This window comes from Mustela putorius, unplaced genomic scaffold, assembly GCF_011764305.1.
Source record: "Mustela putorius furo isolate JIRA1106 unplaced genomic scaffold, ASM1176430v1.1 tig00000731_pilon_pilon_pilon, whole genome shotgun sequence".
In the NCBI taxonomy this organism is placed as follows: domain Eukaryota; kingdom Metazoa; phylum Chordata; class Mammalia; order Carnivora; family Mustelidae; genus Mustela; species Mustela putorius.
The window spans coordinates 1,685,910-1,704,399 of NW_025421461.1; the positions used below are offsets into that span (position 1 = coordinate 1,685,910).

General features: G+C 50.0%; 1 protein-coding gene across 3 annotated transcripts in view; it reads right to left on the reverse strand.

The window, feature by feature from the left end:
• Positions 1-2,528, reverse strand: part of PEMT (phosphatidylethanolamine N-methyltransferase) — an 85,036-nt gene extending 82,508 nt beyond the window's left edge. Inside the window, exon 1 of one of the 3 annotated variants that reach the window (XM_045083643.1) lies at positions 2,437-2,528. In XM_045083643.1, the coding sequence (XP_044939578.1) occupies positions 2,437-2,448 (12 nt within the window). In that variant the 5' untranslated portion in view covers positions 2,449-2,528. The remainder of the gene's footprint in view (positions 1-2,436) is intronic. The other 2 variants (XM_045083641.1, XM_013047883.2) reach the window with 2 other exon arrangements.
• Between the last annotated feature and the right edge of the window lie 15,962 nt (positions 2,529-18,490).

Here is an 18,490-nt window from a genome sequence, read left to right on the forward strand (position 1 = left end):
ATAGTTGAATAATTATGCTTTATTTAATTTGGCTCCCCCCCCCATTATTTGTGATGTTGGACATTTTCCCGTGTGCTTTCCTTTCTGACTGGAATAGTGTTTGATTTGCCCTATTTACCGATGCACTTCCTGTGCCTTCTTTCAAAGACTCATGAGCCTGACTCAGCCATCTCTTGAAATTACTTAATGAAATGAATCAGGCTGCTGTCAATTTTATGGGTTTAAAAAACGTTTTTGACCTGCAAAATTTTCCAACCCATCCAAAACGCGCAAGAACGGTACCATAAACCCATATATCCTCCATTTAGGTTTGCCAATGACCGTCTCCCAGTGTTGGCTTTATCTGTTTATATGTAATGATTTTTTTAAGATTTTACTTATTTATTTGAGAAAGACCAAGAGGGCAAAAGAGCAGGAGCAGGGAGCGGAGCAGGGAGCCCAACGTGGGGCTTGATCCCAGGACCCCGGGATCATAACCTAAGCCTAAGGCAGGCAGGCACTTAACCGACTGAGCCATCCAGGTGTCCTGTAATTTTTTTTTTTTAAATCTACCTTTTGAAAGTACGTTGCAGACTTTTTGCCCCTAAATACTTCAGGGCGTATTTCCTAAGAACTATGATGTTTTCCTCCAAAACCTCAAACAATGACCTAAATCAGGAAGTTTCTTGTTGCTACAGGTGCGTGTCTAACATATAGGGCACATGCGAATCTCACCGATTACCCTGAGACCATCCTTCATGCTGTGTTTTGCATGAGGTCCAGGCTCCGGGGTCCATCACTCACCTCCTACATCTGACTTTGATGCAGGAAGTCCCTTACTCTGACTCTGTCTTTCACAGCATTGACATTTGGGGAGAGCCCCGAGGATTGTGCAGATGGCCCCTCGGATAGGTTTTGTCGCCCATGACTCCCCACAGGCTGTGCCTGGAGGGGCCAGAGCGTCACCATAGTGCTGCAGTGACCTCGGACCTCCAGCGTGAGCTTTGATCACCGGGAGCGTCAGATCTCTCCTCGGAGGGGTGTGCGGGGTCTGTGTCCTGTCTTCTGAGTTATGGGTCTGTCATTGGCTGCTGGTGTGTTATTCCTGCTTTCATAAACCCTGGTCTTTTATAGCCCAGCTCGGGGCAGGCAGCGGGGGCAGCTCAGGCACAGCCAGCTTCAGCAGGGCCCAGGGGGACAGTCATCCCAGCCTGTCACCAGGGGGCCCTGCTGCCTGGTCCTTGTGTCCTTGAGTCCTGGCATCCAAGCTGTGTTTACAGAGGACCCCAGGGCCACCTCCTGGTCTAGCCTTCACCCCTCCTTGGGCCTCACATCGTGGGTAGAGCAGACTGCTCTGTGCCATTGACTTTGGGCCTGTGTAATCTGCTTTGGTTGACAGGATGAGAACAGGCATAACCTAAACAGAGGCCTCAAATGAGCTCGTGTGGTTTGCTTTGATTTCTTGTGCTCTCGTGACCTCCCGCAAGAAGCACACATCCTCGGTGACGGCCGCCCCTTTAGCCTGGGCCCCAGAACCAACACACGTGGGGGAGACCTGAACTCAGTTTGGCCCAGCTGACCCCAGACTATAGCAGAGCCCCCAGCCGAGTTCAAACTAGACAAACCAACCTACCCTCACCCCTGCAGACCCGTACACGAGCATAAACAACTGCTGTGAGCCCTGGAGTCTGGGGAGGTTTGTTACGCAGCAATACTATAGCGAGAACTGACTGATACACTCTGGGTTTGAGGACTAGACTGGGCAGCTCCTAGAAGCATCTGCAGGCCTTTGCTTCATCAGTATAATGGTATCATACCGTACTGATCTTATAAGCTGCTTGTGAGGCTCAAAGGTGAAAATGCTCTCAGAACAGCGCCCAGAGCACAGAAAGTATTTAGTCCCGTGTTGGTTATATTACACTGTCCACCACTGCAGCTAGTGTTACCATAAGTAGTGACCCTCCGGATCCAGTAAGGACCCCAACCACCTCACCCTCAAGGACTAGACAGTTGGAGGTTAATGAACAGAAAGGAGAGTCAGTCCTAGGTGAAGGGGAATGGCCCCCAGGACCACTCTGCCCTGTCCCTGAGTTGCCCCCTCTCTGACCTGGACTCCCCCAGGTGAGCACTTGAATAGGCTCCTTGGGGACCAGATGGCTAAGTGCCTGCTGGTGAGGGCCGACCAGGTCAAAGTGACCCACAGGCCATGGAAAACTCAGAGCAAGCCTATTTCCCCCGCTTCAGCCCAGGCCTTCGAAAACCAGCACTTTTAAATGACAGGCCAGCTACAGAGCCCAGGCGCTCATGGGGGCGTGGGTGTTAGTGTCTGGTCTGTGTTTCCAGGGCCATGGGTGAGCTGTTCCCAAACTCAGAGGTTTGCCTGGGACCTGACCTCACAATGACACCCCTCTCCTGGGCCGGACCCTTCTGAGGTCCCATCCCAGCTCTGCCACTTACCCACGAATTCATCCTGGGCAAATGTCCCGACCTCCTCGAGCCTCGAGTTCCTCATGGGCTTGTCATGGGGTCAAAGGCAACAGGCCCTTTGACCAGCCCTCTGTGGGCGGCCTCTGCAGACCTACAGGAAACTCAGTCATTCAGAAAGAGGAAGAGATGAACACAGAGGGGCTGGGGAGGTGCAGGCTGGTGGCCACAACAGTGAATCCATGGGGAGGGTTCCCAACGCCTAGCAGCTTGCAGGTGGTACCATGGGACCCAGGGGCACAGATTTTGTCTCCTCCTGGCTGCTTCATGTTTTGTGTTTTGTTTTGTTAATCAGTACACTTTAGAGTACTTTCTTGGCAAAGTGAGCACAGAGTACAGAGAGTTCCCACATACTTTAAAAAAAAAAAAATGGGGGGTGGTGCTCAGCGGTAAAGCTTGCAAATCTTGATCTCAGGGTCACGAGCTTGAGCCCCAGGTTGGGCATGGAGCCTAATTAAAAAAAAAAAAAACTGTATTGAGATAAATGTCATTATTTTAACCACCTTATCTTCTTTTACTTTTTAACAATAGATAATCACTTGAACCATCTGTGATGGTGACTTCAACCTTGACCGCTGGCTTACTACCAAGGGTTGGGGTGGGGCATCTGCTGGGCAGCACATAGAGACGGTGCTAATCCATGAGTCGTTCGTGGGTCCTCATCTGGCACAGATCTCAAATCTTAGAATCTTCAGCACTGGGAGATTTTTCTTGGAGTGATTCTCACAGTCTTGGTAGGCCGGTCCCTTCACACTAAGATTCTTTGCCTTGGAGCCTCTGACCCAGTCAGCTCATATCTTCTTCAAAGACTTTCCCCATTGCTTCTGCTTAGAGTCATTCAGATTCGGTGAACTGCCACCTCGGGTCCCACGGATGTCTTCCAGGTATCTTAAGAAGCGATGACAGGCGGGCGGCAGGAACAGGTGACCCCACCTTCCCTACAGCAGCCACTGTGTCTTTCCCAAAGAACTATTTTAACCCTTTTAAAGTGTACAGTTCAGTGGTTTGAGCCACATTCACGAAGCTGTGTGACCGTTATCATGATCTAATTCCAGGACTTCTCCATCACCCCAGAGAGAAGCCCTGTACCCATCAGCTATTGCTCTGCACCCTGCCCCCCAGCCCTTGGCAACTGGTAACCAACTTTCCATCCCTATGGATTTGCATCTTCTAGAAGACCCATGCAGTTAGTGTGACCTTTTGTGCCCAGGCTCTTTCACTTAGCATGTTTTCAAGTCCATCCATGCTGTAGCATGTATCCGTACCTCGTGCCTTCCTATACCTGAGTAATACACCATCGTATGGTCATAGCCCATTTTGTCCATCCGTTTGCCCGCTGATGGATACTTGGGCTGTTTCTGTATTTTAGCTGTCATGTACATTAGCTGTGTGTACATTTTATGTAAAGTTTGGATTTTTTAACTTTTTTTTTCAGTAGGTGCCACACCCAGTGTAGGACTTGAACTCACTACCTTAAGATCAAGAGTTTGATGTTCTACTGACGGAACCAGCCAGACGCCCGCCAGCTTGTCGTTATTGTTGTCTTTTAATGGATTCACTTCATTTCTCTTGGGCGCTTTCTAACAGTGAAATTGGTGAGTCATAGGATAACTCTATACTTAGCCTTTTGAGAAACTTCCAGACCGTTTTGCACAGTGGCTGCCATTTTACACTCCCACGAGCAGCTCATGAGCGCTCCAACTTTTCCACGGCCTCAACAACACTTGTTCTTTCTTGTCTTTTTGATACTAGCCATCCTCGGAGGCTGGGAAATGGTGTCTCATTGTGGGTTTGTTGGTTTTTTTTTTTAGATTTTATTTGTTTATTTGACAGACAGAGATCACAAGAAGGCAGAGAGGCAGGCAGAGAGAAGAGGGAAGCAGGTTTCCTGTTGAGCAGAGAGCCTGATGGGGGGCTTGATCCCAGGACCCTGAGATCATGACCTGAGCTGAAGGCAGAGGCTCAACCCAGAGCCACTCAGGCTCCCCTCTCATTGTGGTTTCAATTTGCATTTCCCTGATCATGAATGAAGTTAAGTATCTTTCCTTGTGCTGTTGGCCATCTGTCTATCTCCTTTGAAGAAAGGTCTGTTCCTATCCTTTGCCTGTTTTTATTTGGGTTATTTGCATTTCTGTTGTTGAGTTCTAAGAGAAAGGGTGATTACATGCTCATTTAAAACGGAATGTTGGCCATCTCTGCTTCTCAAGGGTGTCAGGCTTGGCCCCCAAGGAAACCCCTATCCCTGCCCTAAGGTCCTGCTCCAGCGTCCTACAGCGTTTTCACAAACCCCCATTCCCCATCTCTGGGGGGGGGGGTGGGGAATGGAGCACTCCTTCCCCTACGAGCTTGGGTCTAGGCAAGCCCAAGACCTTTCACCCAATCAAGAGTCCTTTAGAATGTTTTTCCAGACAAAAGCTGCTCTTCTCTAAACACCACTGCGGCTGCTGCCTTGTACGTATGCATAAATACAATCAGCTTCTGAAAAACAGAATTACCTGATTTTTCTTCCAGGCACTACACATGAATGACTCCTAATTTTCTATTTCTCAGTTAAACTTCCCTTTCAGGCTCCAGACTCCTTCCACCGTCTGAACACCTACCCCTCCACCCCACCTCCAGACCCCTCCATATCTTGTCCAAGACAGAGGCTAGCCCTCCCTGCTCCACCCAGACTCCTCCCTGCGTTCTCCCTCCCTGCCACAATGAATCAGTCATCAACAACCATATTAATTGTTCCTCTGAAAGAGCTATGCTCAGGCCTCATCAGCTTGCACTTGGATGGTCACCATGGCTGGCGACCCTGCCTCCACCCTTTCCAGAGCCTCCACTCCAACGGCAAGTGACTGCCCTGCTCCAAACCCTGCAATGGCTCCTTCCTGCACAAACCAGACCCCAGTCCTGTCCGGCTGGTATAGGGCATCCTTTCCGACTCAGCTCTTTCATGTCCTGCTAGATCTCTCCGTTCGTGCAATTTCCTGAGCACCTACTACATGGAAGGCGCTGGGACACAGTAGAACAAAAGATGGGAAGAAACAACTGTAGAAAGGGCGTTGGAGAGAGAAGCAAAGGACTCTGCTGCTCACCACCTCTGAAGGGCAGTGCAGGCTTCCACAGGGTCTCTGGGCACACAATGAGACTCCGTCTCCCAGCCCCCCTTGCTGTTAGGTATGACCACATGACCGAGTTCCAGCCAATGAAATGTGGGAGGAAGTGATGTCATTGCTCCCAGGCCTGAAGCAAAGACCCTCCCATGTGCCACCCTCATTTCTCTTTCCCCATCTCCCTGCTGAGTGAGAGTACCCAGAAGCCCTGGAGGAAGACCTAGAGGAAGGCAGAGCCACAAAATAGAAGGGGTCTAGGTCCTTGAATGTCTGTGGGAAGCGGACCCAGTGCGCTCGCTGCCTCCCACCAGCCCATGTCCAACTAAGATGAACCATCCCTACATCTTCATTGTGCCGTCTCCTGAGTCCCGGGGATTACTTGTCATAGCCGCTCGTCTTTTTAAACTAACATCAGACTGGGTCAGCCGAAATGTGAAAGCTGGAAGACAAAAGTCCCCTTCAATAATTTTAGGGCTGACCGAGCCTTAAGATCCCTGGTGACTCTGAGCAATTCCTTCTGCCCCCATTATGCTCTTTTGTCGTTTTTTGCTAAGCTTGGCACGTGGACGTTCAGGTGGGGTTTAAACTGACTTTGGAAAGGAAGGAACACATTCACCTGCAAAAAACAAAATGCAACCAAAAGAGGCTTAAGCAGATGGATAGAGGGTTCTTTTCACATAATTAGAAGCAGGTAGTGGCTAGCATCAGGGACCATGACTCCACCTTCCCTAACGTAATTCATTTCCATCCTGAGGTTTTGGCCTCTGAGTCACAAGATGACTGCTATTGCTCTAGTCCTCACACTTGGGTGCAGGACAAGCCCATGGTGAGGGAAAGGTCAAGGGCCACATGAGGTACTCCTGTCTCTTTTCATCAGGAGAGCAAAAGCTTCCCAGAAATGTCCCCAGCAGACTTTCCACTTTAGGATTGACTGGCCAGATCTGGGTCATATGATCAGCAGGAGACGCTGGGAAATTTGATAACAAAATTGCCATGACTGGCTTAGACCATTGACTTAAAAAACCAATCAGTGTTTTCTTAGAACAAAGAGAATAGGTCTTGGCAAATTGGCTGACACTGTCCATCTCCATTTTTGTCCGAAAGTCCCCTTCTCATTAGACCAAGAGAGGGCTACCATGCCTGGCCTCCTCCAGGCCTGAGCCTCTGTGAAGATAAAATAGCAGGAAAGTTCCTGGCTCCTTTGCCTAATTGCCCAGATCTGCCTGTGGCTCCGTCCTGGCGTTTCTTCCCAGGAAGCCTTCAGCAGAAATTCCACACCCTGTCCAGATGGCCTCTCCCAGCAGCGACCATCTTGGTCACTCTGGCAGAGCTCGACTCTGTCCCCAGGGTCACTCACCGAGAAAAGGCAGCTGTGTCAGTGCTTTCCAGCAGAATAAACACAGCATTCCCAGTTACTCCCATCTGGGAAGCTGTCTCATCTCCCCAAAGCCCCTGGCCTTTCCATGCAAGCTGCAAAGAACCACTGAGGCTCACGTATTGAATCTAGAGTTCCAAGGAAATGGAAATAAAAATAGCCAAAAGAGGGAATGGAACTATAAGTGGCCAGGCAGACAGTGTTTAGCCAAATGTGGGAATCCAGGGAAGGAGTCCAGGAAACAGGGTAGTATCAGCCAACATGCGCCCAGCATCTGCTACACACCAGGTACTAAATGGAGTACATAATGACATCAGTCTCTTGCTGGGTCTTCAGGTCAGCCCAAGGAAGTACTGTTATCACCCCCATTTTATTCTGCATGTAGTGAAACAGAGGTTCACAGAGTTGCCTGCAGTACTGTCCAGAATGTGAGTTCTGGTCAGATCAGCTCTCTTTCCCAGCTGGGTCATTCCCCAGCTACACTTAAATGCCTTGTGCCTCAGTTCCCGCATCTATACAATGGGAATGATAGTAGTTCCTACCTCACAGGCTCACTGGGAAGGTTCAGTATATTAGTGTGTGCAGAGTATTCAGAAGTGCTGGGACGGAGTAAATCCTGGATGCATGTGTGTAACCATTGTGATGCCCATTTGACAGGTAGGGGAATGGAAAATTCCTGAACAATTATGTATTTGCCAGTGGTCAAAAGGGGGAGCCAAGGGTTGAATCCAGGTCTCTCTAGCACTGCCATCCATGCTCTAAACCACCAGCCAGTCAGCGGGACGCCAAAGAGCCACTGGCATAATTAACAAAACAGCACATTCTACACACAGCAGGTCCCCTAGGAGACCATAGGCACAGCCAAGGGTGAGCAGTGAGAATGTAACACTTCCGTCAGCAGCACGTGGCCCAGATGTGCCTCTCTGCACCTGTGTCCCCCAGCAAAGCAGTCCAGAAGGGAGTGGGTGACTGACTTTCCAAGCCTCAAGTGACTCCCATCAGTAATACATGTGTCGCTGGAGAGACTGGAAGGCATGGAAATATGGCTCCTCTGCGGGGGAGGCAAGGTGGAAGGGGGCCTATAACATAATCTTCCTCCTCCTCACTATGGAGCTCTGGTCTTTGCACAGCAATGTGGCCCAACTAAAAGACTACGCTTCCCAGCCTCCTTCATAGTTGGGATGGCCAATGATGTGGAAGCTTTTGAGTGGGACTAAGAAAGACCCTCTTTAAAGAGCCAGTTAAACTAGGAGTCAGGTCTTTCTGCCTCTTTTTTCTTCTTCTCGCCTATAAAACAGATGAGATGGCTGGAGCTCCAGCAGCCATTTTGGACCATGAGGTGGCTATGGAGATGGAAGCCATAAACTGAGGATGGTGGAGCTGGGTCTCTGGTAATTTTGTGGAGCCGCCAGCCCAGCCCTCAACCCTACCTCCAGTCAGCTTTAACGTGAAAGTTAATCCCTAATCTGTTTAAGGCACTAGAGTCAGTTATCTCTTTCTAACTGCCAATTGCAGTTTCTATCTTATGAGCATCCTCTTTAGAATCACCCAGAACTCAGTATGAATTACACCTTTACCACTTAGTGACTAGAGCAAATCACTGATCGTCCTAAGCCTCAGTTTGCTTATCTGTTAAATGTCGATAACACTTCCTTCCTCATAGAGTTCTTATCATAAGATAACTAATGTTAAAATGCTTAGCATAGGGCGCCTGGGTGGCTCAGTGGATTAAGCTGCTGCCTTCGGCTCAGGTCATGATCTCAGGGTCCTGGGATCGAGTCCCGAATCGGGCTCTCTGCTCGGCAGGGAGTCTGCTTCTCTCTCTCTCTGCCTGCCTCTCTACTTGTGATTTCTCTCTGTCAAATAAATAAATAAAATCTTAAAAAAAAAAAATGCTTAGCATAACACCTAGCAGTACCCTAACTTGCTAGTTCCCACCCACCTCTGTGGGTGTCACTGACTCCCACAGCGGCTTTCTCTTCCCTTGGACCCTCCCAAACCACTCCCGCTCTAGGCTGACCACCTTGGGGAGACAAAAGTGTTTAAACACGCCTCTGTTGGAGGCCCCCATTCCACGGACCATGCATCTGAAGACCACTGTGCTGGAAGATGTGGGCCAAACGTCTCTCTCTCTCTCCCTCTCACTCTGCAGCCTCCCTCCTGCCTCACTCCCACTCTCTCTCTCTCTCAAAAAAAGAAAAAGACACATGAATGTCCACTGATTACAATGCTGGGCCTTATTTGGACCCCAATCCAAACCAACCAAGCAGCAGCAGCGACTGTGTACGCAGTTATTTTGATAAAAACAGAGTCTTTATCTTTTACATTTTTTTCTTTTCTTTTCTTTTTTTTAAAGTAAGTGTACATCCAACATGGGACTCAAACTCACAACCCCAAGATCAAGAGTCCCGGGCTTTACCAACTGAAGCAGCCAGGTACCCCCAGCCTCTGCCTTTCAGAAGTAAATGTTGGAATAATTACAAATGAAATAATATGATGTCTGTGATTCACTTCAAAGCAGCCAAAGAGAGGGATGGGTAGGTTCGCCGGAAACAAAATGGACCAAGATTGATAAATGCACAGCCGGGTGACAGGTTCCAGGAGCAGGAAGCAGGGATCTGGGCAGGGGGCAAGACAGTCGAGTCCCAGAGGGCACTGAGTGCTGGAGGAGCCCGTGGGTGGCCGCCTGGCTGTTCTCTGATCATTTCTGAGCATCACACCAACAATTCAAAAAAGGAAGTGATGGACTAGGAAATCTCCACTCCCTTCCCAGATGGATTGAGCTGGTGCTGCCCCAGGATCCAGGCTATGGGGGCACCGAGTCCCTGCTTTCATGGGACTCACATGTCCCAAAGAGATGAATGGCTAAAACATGGGGGCATCAGATGGTGAGGAGGGCTCTGGAAACAAAACAAAACAAAAAAAGCGAGGCACCAGGGGGTTGAGGGGTGCGATGCTAAGTAAAAAGTTTCCTTCACTGAGAAGGTAACTTTTGGGTCCAGTCCAAAAATCCAGATTTTGGGGCGTATAGAGGCAGCCATACCAGCTGACACGGTACAGACATTCTTGATCTTCAACTTAGGAACTATCCTGGGTAACAGGCAGGGACATCTCAGAACAAGTCCCAGGGTTGCCCCTCCCACTCCCCCTCCCACCCCATGACCTGCACACTCAGCTGTGGTCATTCCATTCCCTACCATCTAGTCCACCACCTGGGCCGAGTGTATAGGTATGGGGTAGCCTCACCCCAAACTCAGAGGAAGTCGCAAGTTCAAGGACACAGATATAAGCAGGGAGGGGCGTGGAAGCCCCAAAGGATTTTGAGAAGCAGAAAGCAGCAGGCGGAAACCAACACTGCTCTTGAATCTTGTGAAGAAGAAAGGATTCTGAAGGGCAGAGAGGAAGCTGGGCTCCACTCTGGCAAGCCCCCAGGGGGACAAGGGCTGACCAGCCCGCTGGAGGCCCCTGGGAGGCAGCAGGCAGAAGCCCCAAGGGCAGGAGCAGCCCATGCAGCTACCGAGCTCCCACCAGCTGGCCCACGAAGACCACAACTCTGTCCCCGGCACTCAGGAGTCAGCTGCAGAGATACAGAGAAAGCCCCTGCCCCTCATGGATGAATCTTTCAGGGGGAGAGAGGGAATCGGCAAGTCAAGATATAAATACCAGATCCTTTCAAGTGATGTTGAGAGCTCAGAAGCAAACAGGGCCCGGGAACTGGAAGTGGGGTGAAGGGAAGCATAAACTGTGGACCAGGAAGTCCTGCCCCAGAGGAGATGGGTGCGGGGGTGGGCAGGCTCAGGCTCAGAGGTGGGGAAGAGGCAGCCCCAGAAGGTCTGAGGATAAGGGAGGGACCTGCCAGGCCCAGACCTGGAGGAGGAGCCTGGGAATATGCAAATGAGGGCCAGGGGCTTGGGAATTTTGGGTTATTGTGAGGGCATCTGGGGAGCCGGTGAGGGTTTTCATCAGTGGGCTGATTTAATTTTATTTTTATTGTGACAGAATCCACCTACGATAAAATTCCCCGTGGCCATGTTCTCAATATACAGATGCAGTGGCATTTGGTACTTCTGGTGTCGTGCCATCGCTACCTCTATCTGGTTCCACAGTGCTGTCACCGTCCCAAAAAGAACGCCTGAACCCACTGGGTGGTCCCTCCCCATCCTCATTCCCCCCCACCCCAGCCTCTGGCAACCAACAACCTGCTCTCTCTCTGCGGATTTGCCTCTGCTGGACATTTCACATATGCGGAATAACACAGTAGGTGACGTTTGATGTCTGGTGTCTCTCGATTTAAGTTCTTAGAGGCCCCTCTTGTTGCCCCAAGGAGAAGGAGGGTTCATAATGGGGCATGGTTGAGGCAAGGAGACAAGGAGGAGGCTGGAGGCCCCATCAGATGAGGGATGATGGTGGTCAGGACAGGTAGGAGGTAGGTTGGTGAGAAAGGAGGGGACCCAAGTGCATCTTGCAGGCACGGCCACCGGGACTTCCTACACCTGGACCCTGCCAGGGAAGGACACTGAGGACTCAGGGAGGGCCTGAGCAGCTGGGACCATGGTTGTGGCAGAGTGGGATGGTGGAGACTGGGAGAGGAGGCAGAAGACACAGGAGCCAAGTAACCCAAAGTCCCTTCAAGAATTTTAGAGTCAGGTACAGGAGAAGAGCTGCTGCAGAAACTTGTAACACAAGCCAAGTCTGGAACATGAACATCAGAGTGAGGTGGGAGGAGGGGGAGCTAAGTGAGATACTGAGCTGAAGACATGCACAATGTTCATCAGTGAGGGTGAGCCATCCACTTCCAGGTCCCTTGTGTGGAACTGGTCAGTTTCTCCTGCTCCAGGGGATGTATATCAATAAGAAGGTAAGCGCAACCATCCTCTCAAAGCTTCAGGGGACCCACTCACCTGTCTGCTTAGTGGAAATGTTTTTGGAGGCTCAGGGCCGCCATGCACTGTTGCATAGGTTGGGCACTGTGCAACACCTAAAGGGTACTTTTTACACAGATTGGCATTCTCCCTAGAGTTAGGTAGTAGGCTACCTGCACAGTGCTGCCTGGCAGTCATGATCATTGTGGAATTGCTGTGTTTGTAAATAATGGGGCTCCCTTGAGAAGAGATGGGAATGTTTGTGAGAAGCATGACAATTTTCTCTGCTTCCGAAGGTCAAATGAACTCTGGCATTTAAACACAGCAGCTGGAGTTGCCCTAGATCCTGTGTTTTCTTTCTAAGAACAAAAGCTTTGCCAGGGAAATGTCAACTATGAGGTAGACCCAGTTGGCTCACACAGGCCTGCCCCTGATGAGCTGTGCTATGTCACCGTGTTCTCTGGGGCAGTGGGAGGCTCCCCAGGTCATGCACACAGGACCTGACTCCTCTCGGGTCAGGGAGGACCCCTGCTTTGTCCAATCTTGGGAGCAACAGACAACCTCCCAGGGTTGGGCTGCCAGGATGGGCCATGTGGGCTGTGCCCTGCGTATTAGGGATCCCTAGTGCAAGCCATGCAAACAAGACCTATCCTCTGGCAGCTTTGAGCCCAGGTCAGGAAAGCCCCAGACCTGGGCTCAAATCCCAGCTCTGCCCCTGGCTGCCCGTGCGAACTTAGGGCAAGTTGCCTCACTTCCCTGAGCCTCAGTTTTTTCTTCTGCAAAGTGAGGACCCGTTGGGACTGCTGGAGAGGACAGAGGAGGGGTATGTGGCAAGTCCCTGGCCAATCTTAGGGTCTGGGCTCTGATAATCCTTGTCATGATCCCTGCACCCATTCTTGGGGAGGCAGGGGGAGACACTAACATACACCCCCTCACACACTCACACATTCACGTCTAGAATCCTAGCTGGGTTTCAAAATCCTCGATATACCCATCCTGAGCCAGGGAGTCTTAGTGACTGTTCTGTTCTTCCTTTTTTAGGAGAGATCTCTAAGATACAGACCAGTGGAGAGAATGATGAACAGCCGTTTGCTATCACACAGGAAGTCCTAAAAGGCAGGCATCCCCGGATGGTGGAAATAAGGCAATGCCCTTCCGCCCCACCTCACTCCTCACCCCATTGACCACTGGGGCTTCCTCTTGCCCAGACAAGGAAATGAAGGTCTGCGGATTAGAGGAAGCATAAGGGGCAGGAATCCTTGCTGTCTGAGACAGAAAGACAGGAAAAGGACACAGCATCACATGTTCCTGCTTCTCAGGAGGAAGGACAAAAGAGCAGAGGGGCTGTGGGTCCTGGCAGCAGGACCCCCTGGCTGTGGGTCCATAGATCTCCGGCTAAGCTGCAGGAAGCAGCGACAAGATTCCTTCCACCTCTGCTCCCCTGGGGGAGAACCTCACCTCTGGAAGGCCCCCATCCACAGCCATGTGAGATCCCCTCAGAGGGAACACTTTGTGTGTGTGTCTTTCTCTCATTCCACAAAGTCTGATTCTCCTGTGTCTTCTCACCGTTCGCAGGCCAGAGTTCACACTTGATGCACTGAGTAATGTCATTTGCAGGCACACATGCTGCCATACACGTCCACACACACAATCCTAGCCAGCTGTCACAATCTTCCTCTAAATACCCATCCTCAGCCAGTCACTCTCACTGGATATTTTTTTTTTTTTTGAACATTAAAGAGAAATATCTGAAACACAGATAAATGGGGGGGGTGCAAATCTGAAGTGACAACTTTTACATTTGTTCATTGTTGCTTCTCTCTCCCTTTCTCTTTGTTCAGGGGCAAGGAAGGGCAGAGTGCCGGGAGGGAGGCGAGTCAGGGGCTCCCCACGCCCACTAAGAACAGCTGTTGTCCACCCCTGGTCACTCCAGTCTGGCGGGAGAAAGGAGGGCCCCACTGATGTCTTAGCGGGCCGTTTTCTGGTTATTAACGAGCCCCAGCACCTTCTCATACACTCGTCGGTCAGTTTGGGTTCCTGTCTATTAAGAGCCCATTCATGTACCTTGCCCATTTTTCTATTGGGTTTCCAGTTTTTTTCTAGTTGGCTTGCAGGTGTTCTTTGAAAGTGGCAAATACAGATTCCTTATTAGAACGCTTTGCTCTGAAATTTATATGCAATGAAATTAACCACTTGAAAGTGTACAATTCAGTGGCATTTAGTGCCTTCCCAGTGCTGCAGAACTATGACCTCTACTTCCAAAGTATTTTCATCAACCCAAGGGAAAATCCCACTCCCTTTGGTTCTCATTGCCTCCTTTCCCCAGCCCCTGGCAGCCACCAACCAGCCTTCTGTCCCCCTGGGCTCGCCTCTTCTAGACATTTCCCATAAATAGAACCTCAGAAAGTGTGGTCTTTCATGCTGGACTTCTTTCACATAGCACAATGTTTCTGAGGGTTATTTGTGTTGTAGTATGTAGCTCTTTCCTTTATACGGGTGAATAATATTCATCGTATACATACCATATTTCCTGCTTCCATTATTCCATTGATGGGCGTATGTGTTGTCTTCACTTGGTTATTGTCAATCATGCTTTATGAATATTCAGATAAGGATTTGTTTGAGCACTTACTGTCCATTCTTGGGAGCGTACAGCTCCCTGTGGAATTGCTGGTTCATATGGTAATTCTATGTTTAACCTTCTGACTAACTGGTCAACCCTGTTCCCCAGAGGCTACACCATTTTGCAACAACATCCCCACCAGCCACGTAGGAGAGCTCCCGGGTTTCCACATCCTCACCAACACTTACTATTTCCCATTTTCTTTTTAAGATTTTATTTATTTATTTATTTGAGAGAAAGGGAGTGAGAGAAGAAGACTCCCCACTGAGCCGGGAGCCCGATGTGGGGTTTGATTCCAGGACCCTGGGATCATGACCTGAGCCAAAGACAGACACTTACACGACTGAGCCACCTGTGCATCTCCACTATTTCCCATGTTTTAAAATTACAGGCATCCCAGGAGGTGTGATGGGATATTTCACTGTGGTTTCAATTTGTGTTTCCCTAATGAATAATGATACTGAACATCTTTTCATTGCTTGTTGTCTATTTGTATATCCGCTTTGGAATCATTTGCCCATAGTTACATTGGATTATCTCTCTTGGTGATGTGGTGTAGGTGTTCTGTATGGATTCCAGATTATAGACCCTTATCAGAAACATAATTTTTGAAGAAATTTTCTCCCATTATGTAGGCTGTCTTTTCATTCTCCGGATGGTGTTCTTTGATGTACAAAACTTTTAATTTTGATGGAATGTATCTATTTTTCCTTTTGTTACTTGCACATTTGGTATCATATCTAAGAACATTTTGTGGAGTGCAAAGCCATGAAGATTTACCTCTATATTTTCTTCTAAGAGTTTTATAGTTTTAGTTTTTAAGTTTAGATCTTTGATCCGTTCGGAGATGAATTTTGCCTATGGTGTGAGATAGGGGCCCATCTTCATTCTATCGCACGTGGCTATCCAGTGGTCCCCCTACCATTTGATAAAGAAACTATTCTTTTCTCTATGGAGTGGTCTTGACACTTTGTCAAAAATCAACGGCGGGGGCCGTGGGTGGTACAGTCGGTGAGTGTCTGACTCTAGGTTCTGGCTCAGGTCACCATGTCAGGATCATGAGATTGAGCGAGTCTGCCTGGAAATTGCTCTCCCTCTCCCCCTTCCCACTGCTCTCTGTTTCTCTCTCTAAAATAAATAAATAAATCTTAAAAAAGAAAATCAGCTGGCCACAGACTCTGAATTCTATTCTGTTGGTCTACGTGACTCTTCCGTGGGGCCACCACATTGTGCTGATCGCTATAACTTTGTTGTCAGTTTTAAAACCAGGAAGCAAGGGGCGCCTGGGTGGCTCAGTGAGTTAAGCCTCTGCCTGCAGCTCAGGTCATGATCCCAACATCCTGAGATTGAGCCCTGCATTGGGCTCTCTGCTCAGTGGGGAGCCTGCTTCCCCTTCCCTCTCTGCCTGCCTCTCTGCCTACTTGTGATCTCTCTCTCTCTGTCAAGTGGATAAATAAAATCTTTAAAAATATATTTAAAAAAAAAAATAAAACCAGGAAGCGTGAGTCCTTTGACTTTAAACGCCTCTTTTTCAAGATTATTTTTGGCTATTCAGGGCCACTTGCGTCTCCCTATGGATTTGAGGACTGGCTTTACCATTTCTGCAAGAACGGCCACTGGGATTTGGCTTGGGATGGCATGAGATCTGCAGATTGCCATCCGGCAATCCTAAGCCTCCCACCCCGTGAACACCTGAGGCCTTTCCATGTGTTTCTGTCTTCTTCAGTTTCTTTCAACAACATTTGTCCTTGTTGTTTCCAGTTACCAAAAATATTTTCTTGGAGCACCAGCTGGCTCACTCGGAAGAGCGTGTGACTTCTGATCTTGGGGACATGGGCTTGAGCACCCATGGGCTTGAGCCCCACATTGGGTGTAGAGGTTACTTAGATAAATAAAACTTAAAAAAAATTTTTTTTTCCACGTCTGTCATTTGTTATTTTTTTGTATGCATTGTCCTTCAAGAGGCAGAAATCCGTTTTTCTGTAGTCAGATTCTCTGCTCTCTCCTCTGCACAGAAGCAGAAATCTGGTTTTCTGTAGTCAGAGCCTCTGCTCTCTGCTTTGCACAGACGTGTTCTCTCTCTCTCTCTCTCTCTGTCTCTCATGCATAGGAACATATTTAATGTTGGGACATTTGAGATTCATCTTTCCCATCCCATGATCACAAAGCTATCGACCCACATTTACCCTTGGCTTCCCCTCTTATAAGCAGTATATGCAATTAGCCTTTTAGAGTTGGATCTTTCATGCACGGGACCCCTCCTTTGCTTTGTTGTGAGGTGGGGTCCTCCTTGCTTCACAGGCTGAACCATCAGCCTTCGTTCATCACACCATCCTTCTCCCCACACTCGGATATCCCACGCGCATGCCCATAACATTCCTTTGCATTGGAATGGATGGTAGGGGGAGGGGCAGTCCATGTAGCCCAGGAAAAGCTGTGAGCTAAGAGCACTTCTAGCCCCGGGGACAATCACGAGGCCCAGTTAAGGTGATAAGGAACAGCATGAGATAAACTCCAGCTCTGCTTGGAAACCAAGCGATAGATGAAAGTTCAGTTTTCTTAAGCAGGAGCGTTAGTTGGGCAGCGGGGTGGGAGGGACGACAAGGAGCAGGGGTTGGAGAGACAAAGGGACGCATCACACAATGAAATGAACCTAGAGGTGGTCTCCAACGGACCAGCGATAATATCGTGCAAAGACTTGACTCCTGCATGGCGAGAAATCCAAAGGGCAGGACGGATGACCCCAATGAGCACAGGAGCTCCGTGGGGGCCACAGCCCAAGTCTGAGGGCCCCAAATGCGGGACAACGGGCTTCGAGGTACAAGGGGCAGATGAGGCCTGTGTCTTCCCAACCAGAACGGTCACGGGTCCCAGGCTCAACTTGCCTCCAAGAAATCCTGCCAGGGGATCTACTTTATGGCTGAAGAAGGACCCTTAGAGAACCGACCATTTTATAGACATTGAAGTTAAGGCCACAGAAAGGCTGAACTCAGTGAGCCGGCCTTGAGCCACACCTCCCAGCCGGGTCTCTCCCTGCAGACCCCCACCTCTCCATGTATTGGGGTTTCAGATACACAGGCCTCTCTCCGTCTCCTCCCGCTTGGCGAGCGCTCTCTCTCCGGCTTCTCTTCCTGCCTGAGACCCGCAGGCCAGAAAACCAGCTTTGCAGAGTGGTGGGGTCAGAGATCTCAGATGGGGAAAGAGCAGGCACAGAGGGGCATGGAGGCAGGAACAAAGATCTTCTGAGGAACCCAGAGGAACCCGGTGTGGCTGCAAGGCTGTGGGAGAGACGCAAGGTAGTGACACAGGAGTGGGGCAGGGGGACAAAGCCAAGGGCAGGAGCTGAGCCCCAGACTGAGAGCAGAGCAGGGCGGCAGGGAGAAGGCAGTCAGATGAAGAAGGAGTGTCTGCTGCCGATGAACCCTGACCTGCCCGTGCATGGTCCAAGCCCAAAGTTGACGGGCGTCTGCTTTCTGGGGTGAGCCATCTCCACGAGCCCCCAGGTACTGGGGCCACACCAGTGCAGACCCGGTGTTATCAGGATGAGGTGCCCCAGGAGCCTGGATGGGCTGCCCAAGTCATTTAGTGCCCCCCGCCCCAAGATTTGGCTAGCGAAGACATAGAGACCCCACTGCAAGGCAGGGTGGCTGGGGGTGGGGGGAATGGGGGACCTGCTGAGGATGGGCACCATTCAGCCCTTATGCTGTTAGGAGCTCCTATTATCCTCATTTTACAGATGAGGTGACTAAGGCTCAGAGACATCCTGCAGTTTGCAGAAGTTCACACAGTGGAGCCGGGATTCACAAGCCGGTTCCTCTGGGACAATTGTCTCAGCAATTGGGCCGGAGCCTGGGAGACGTCACGGTCTGCCTCCGGCCAGCAGCCACATGCTCTCCCCACCTGGGAACTGGACTCTAGCCGCTTGGTGATGTTTCTCATGCAAATGTTACCAGGAGCCTGGCTGGCAGGGCCATGGGCTTTCCCCCTTCATCCCCTCCACCAAGCGACTCTGGGAAAGTTCCAGGCCTGGGGTGGGAGAACCTGGCTCTGTCCAGAGTCCGCAGAG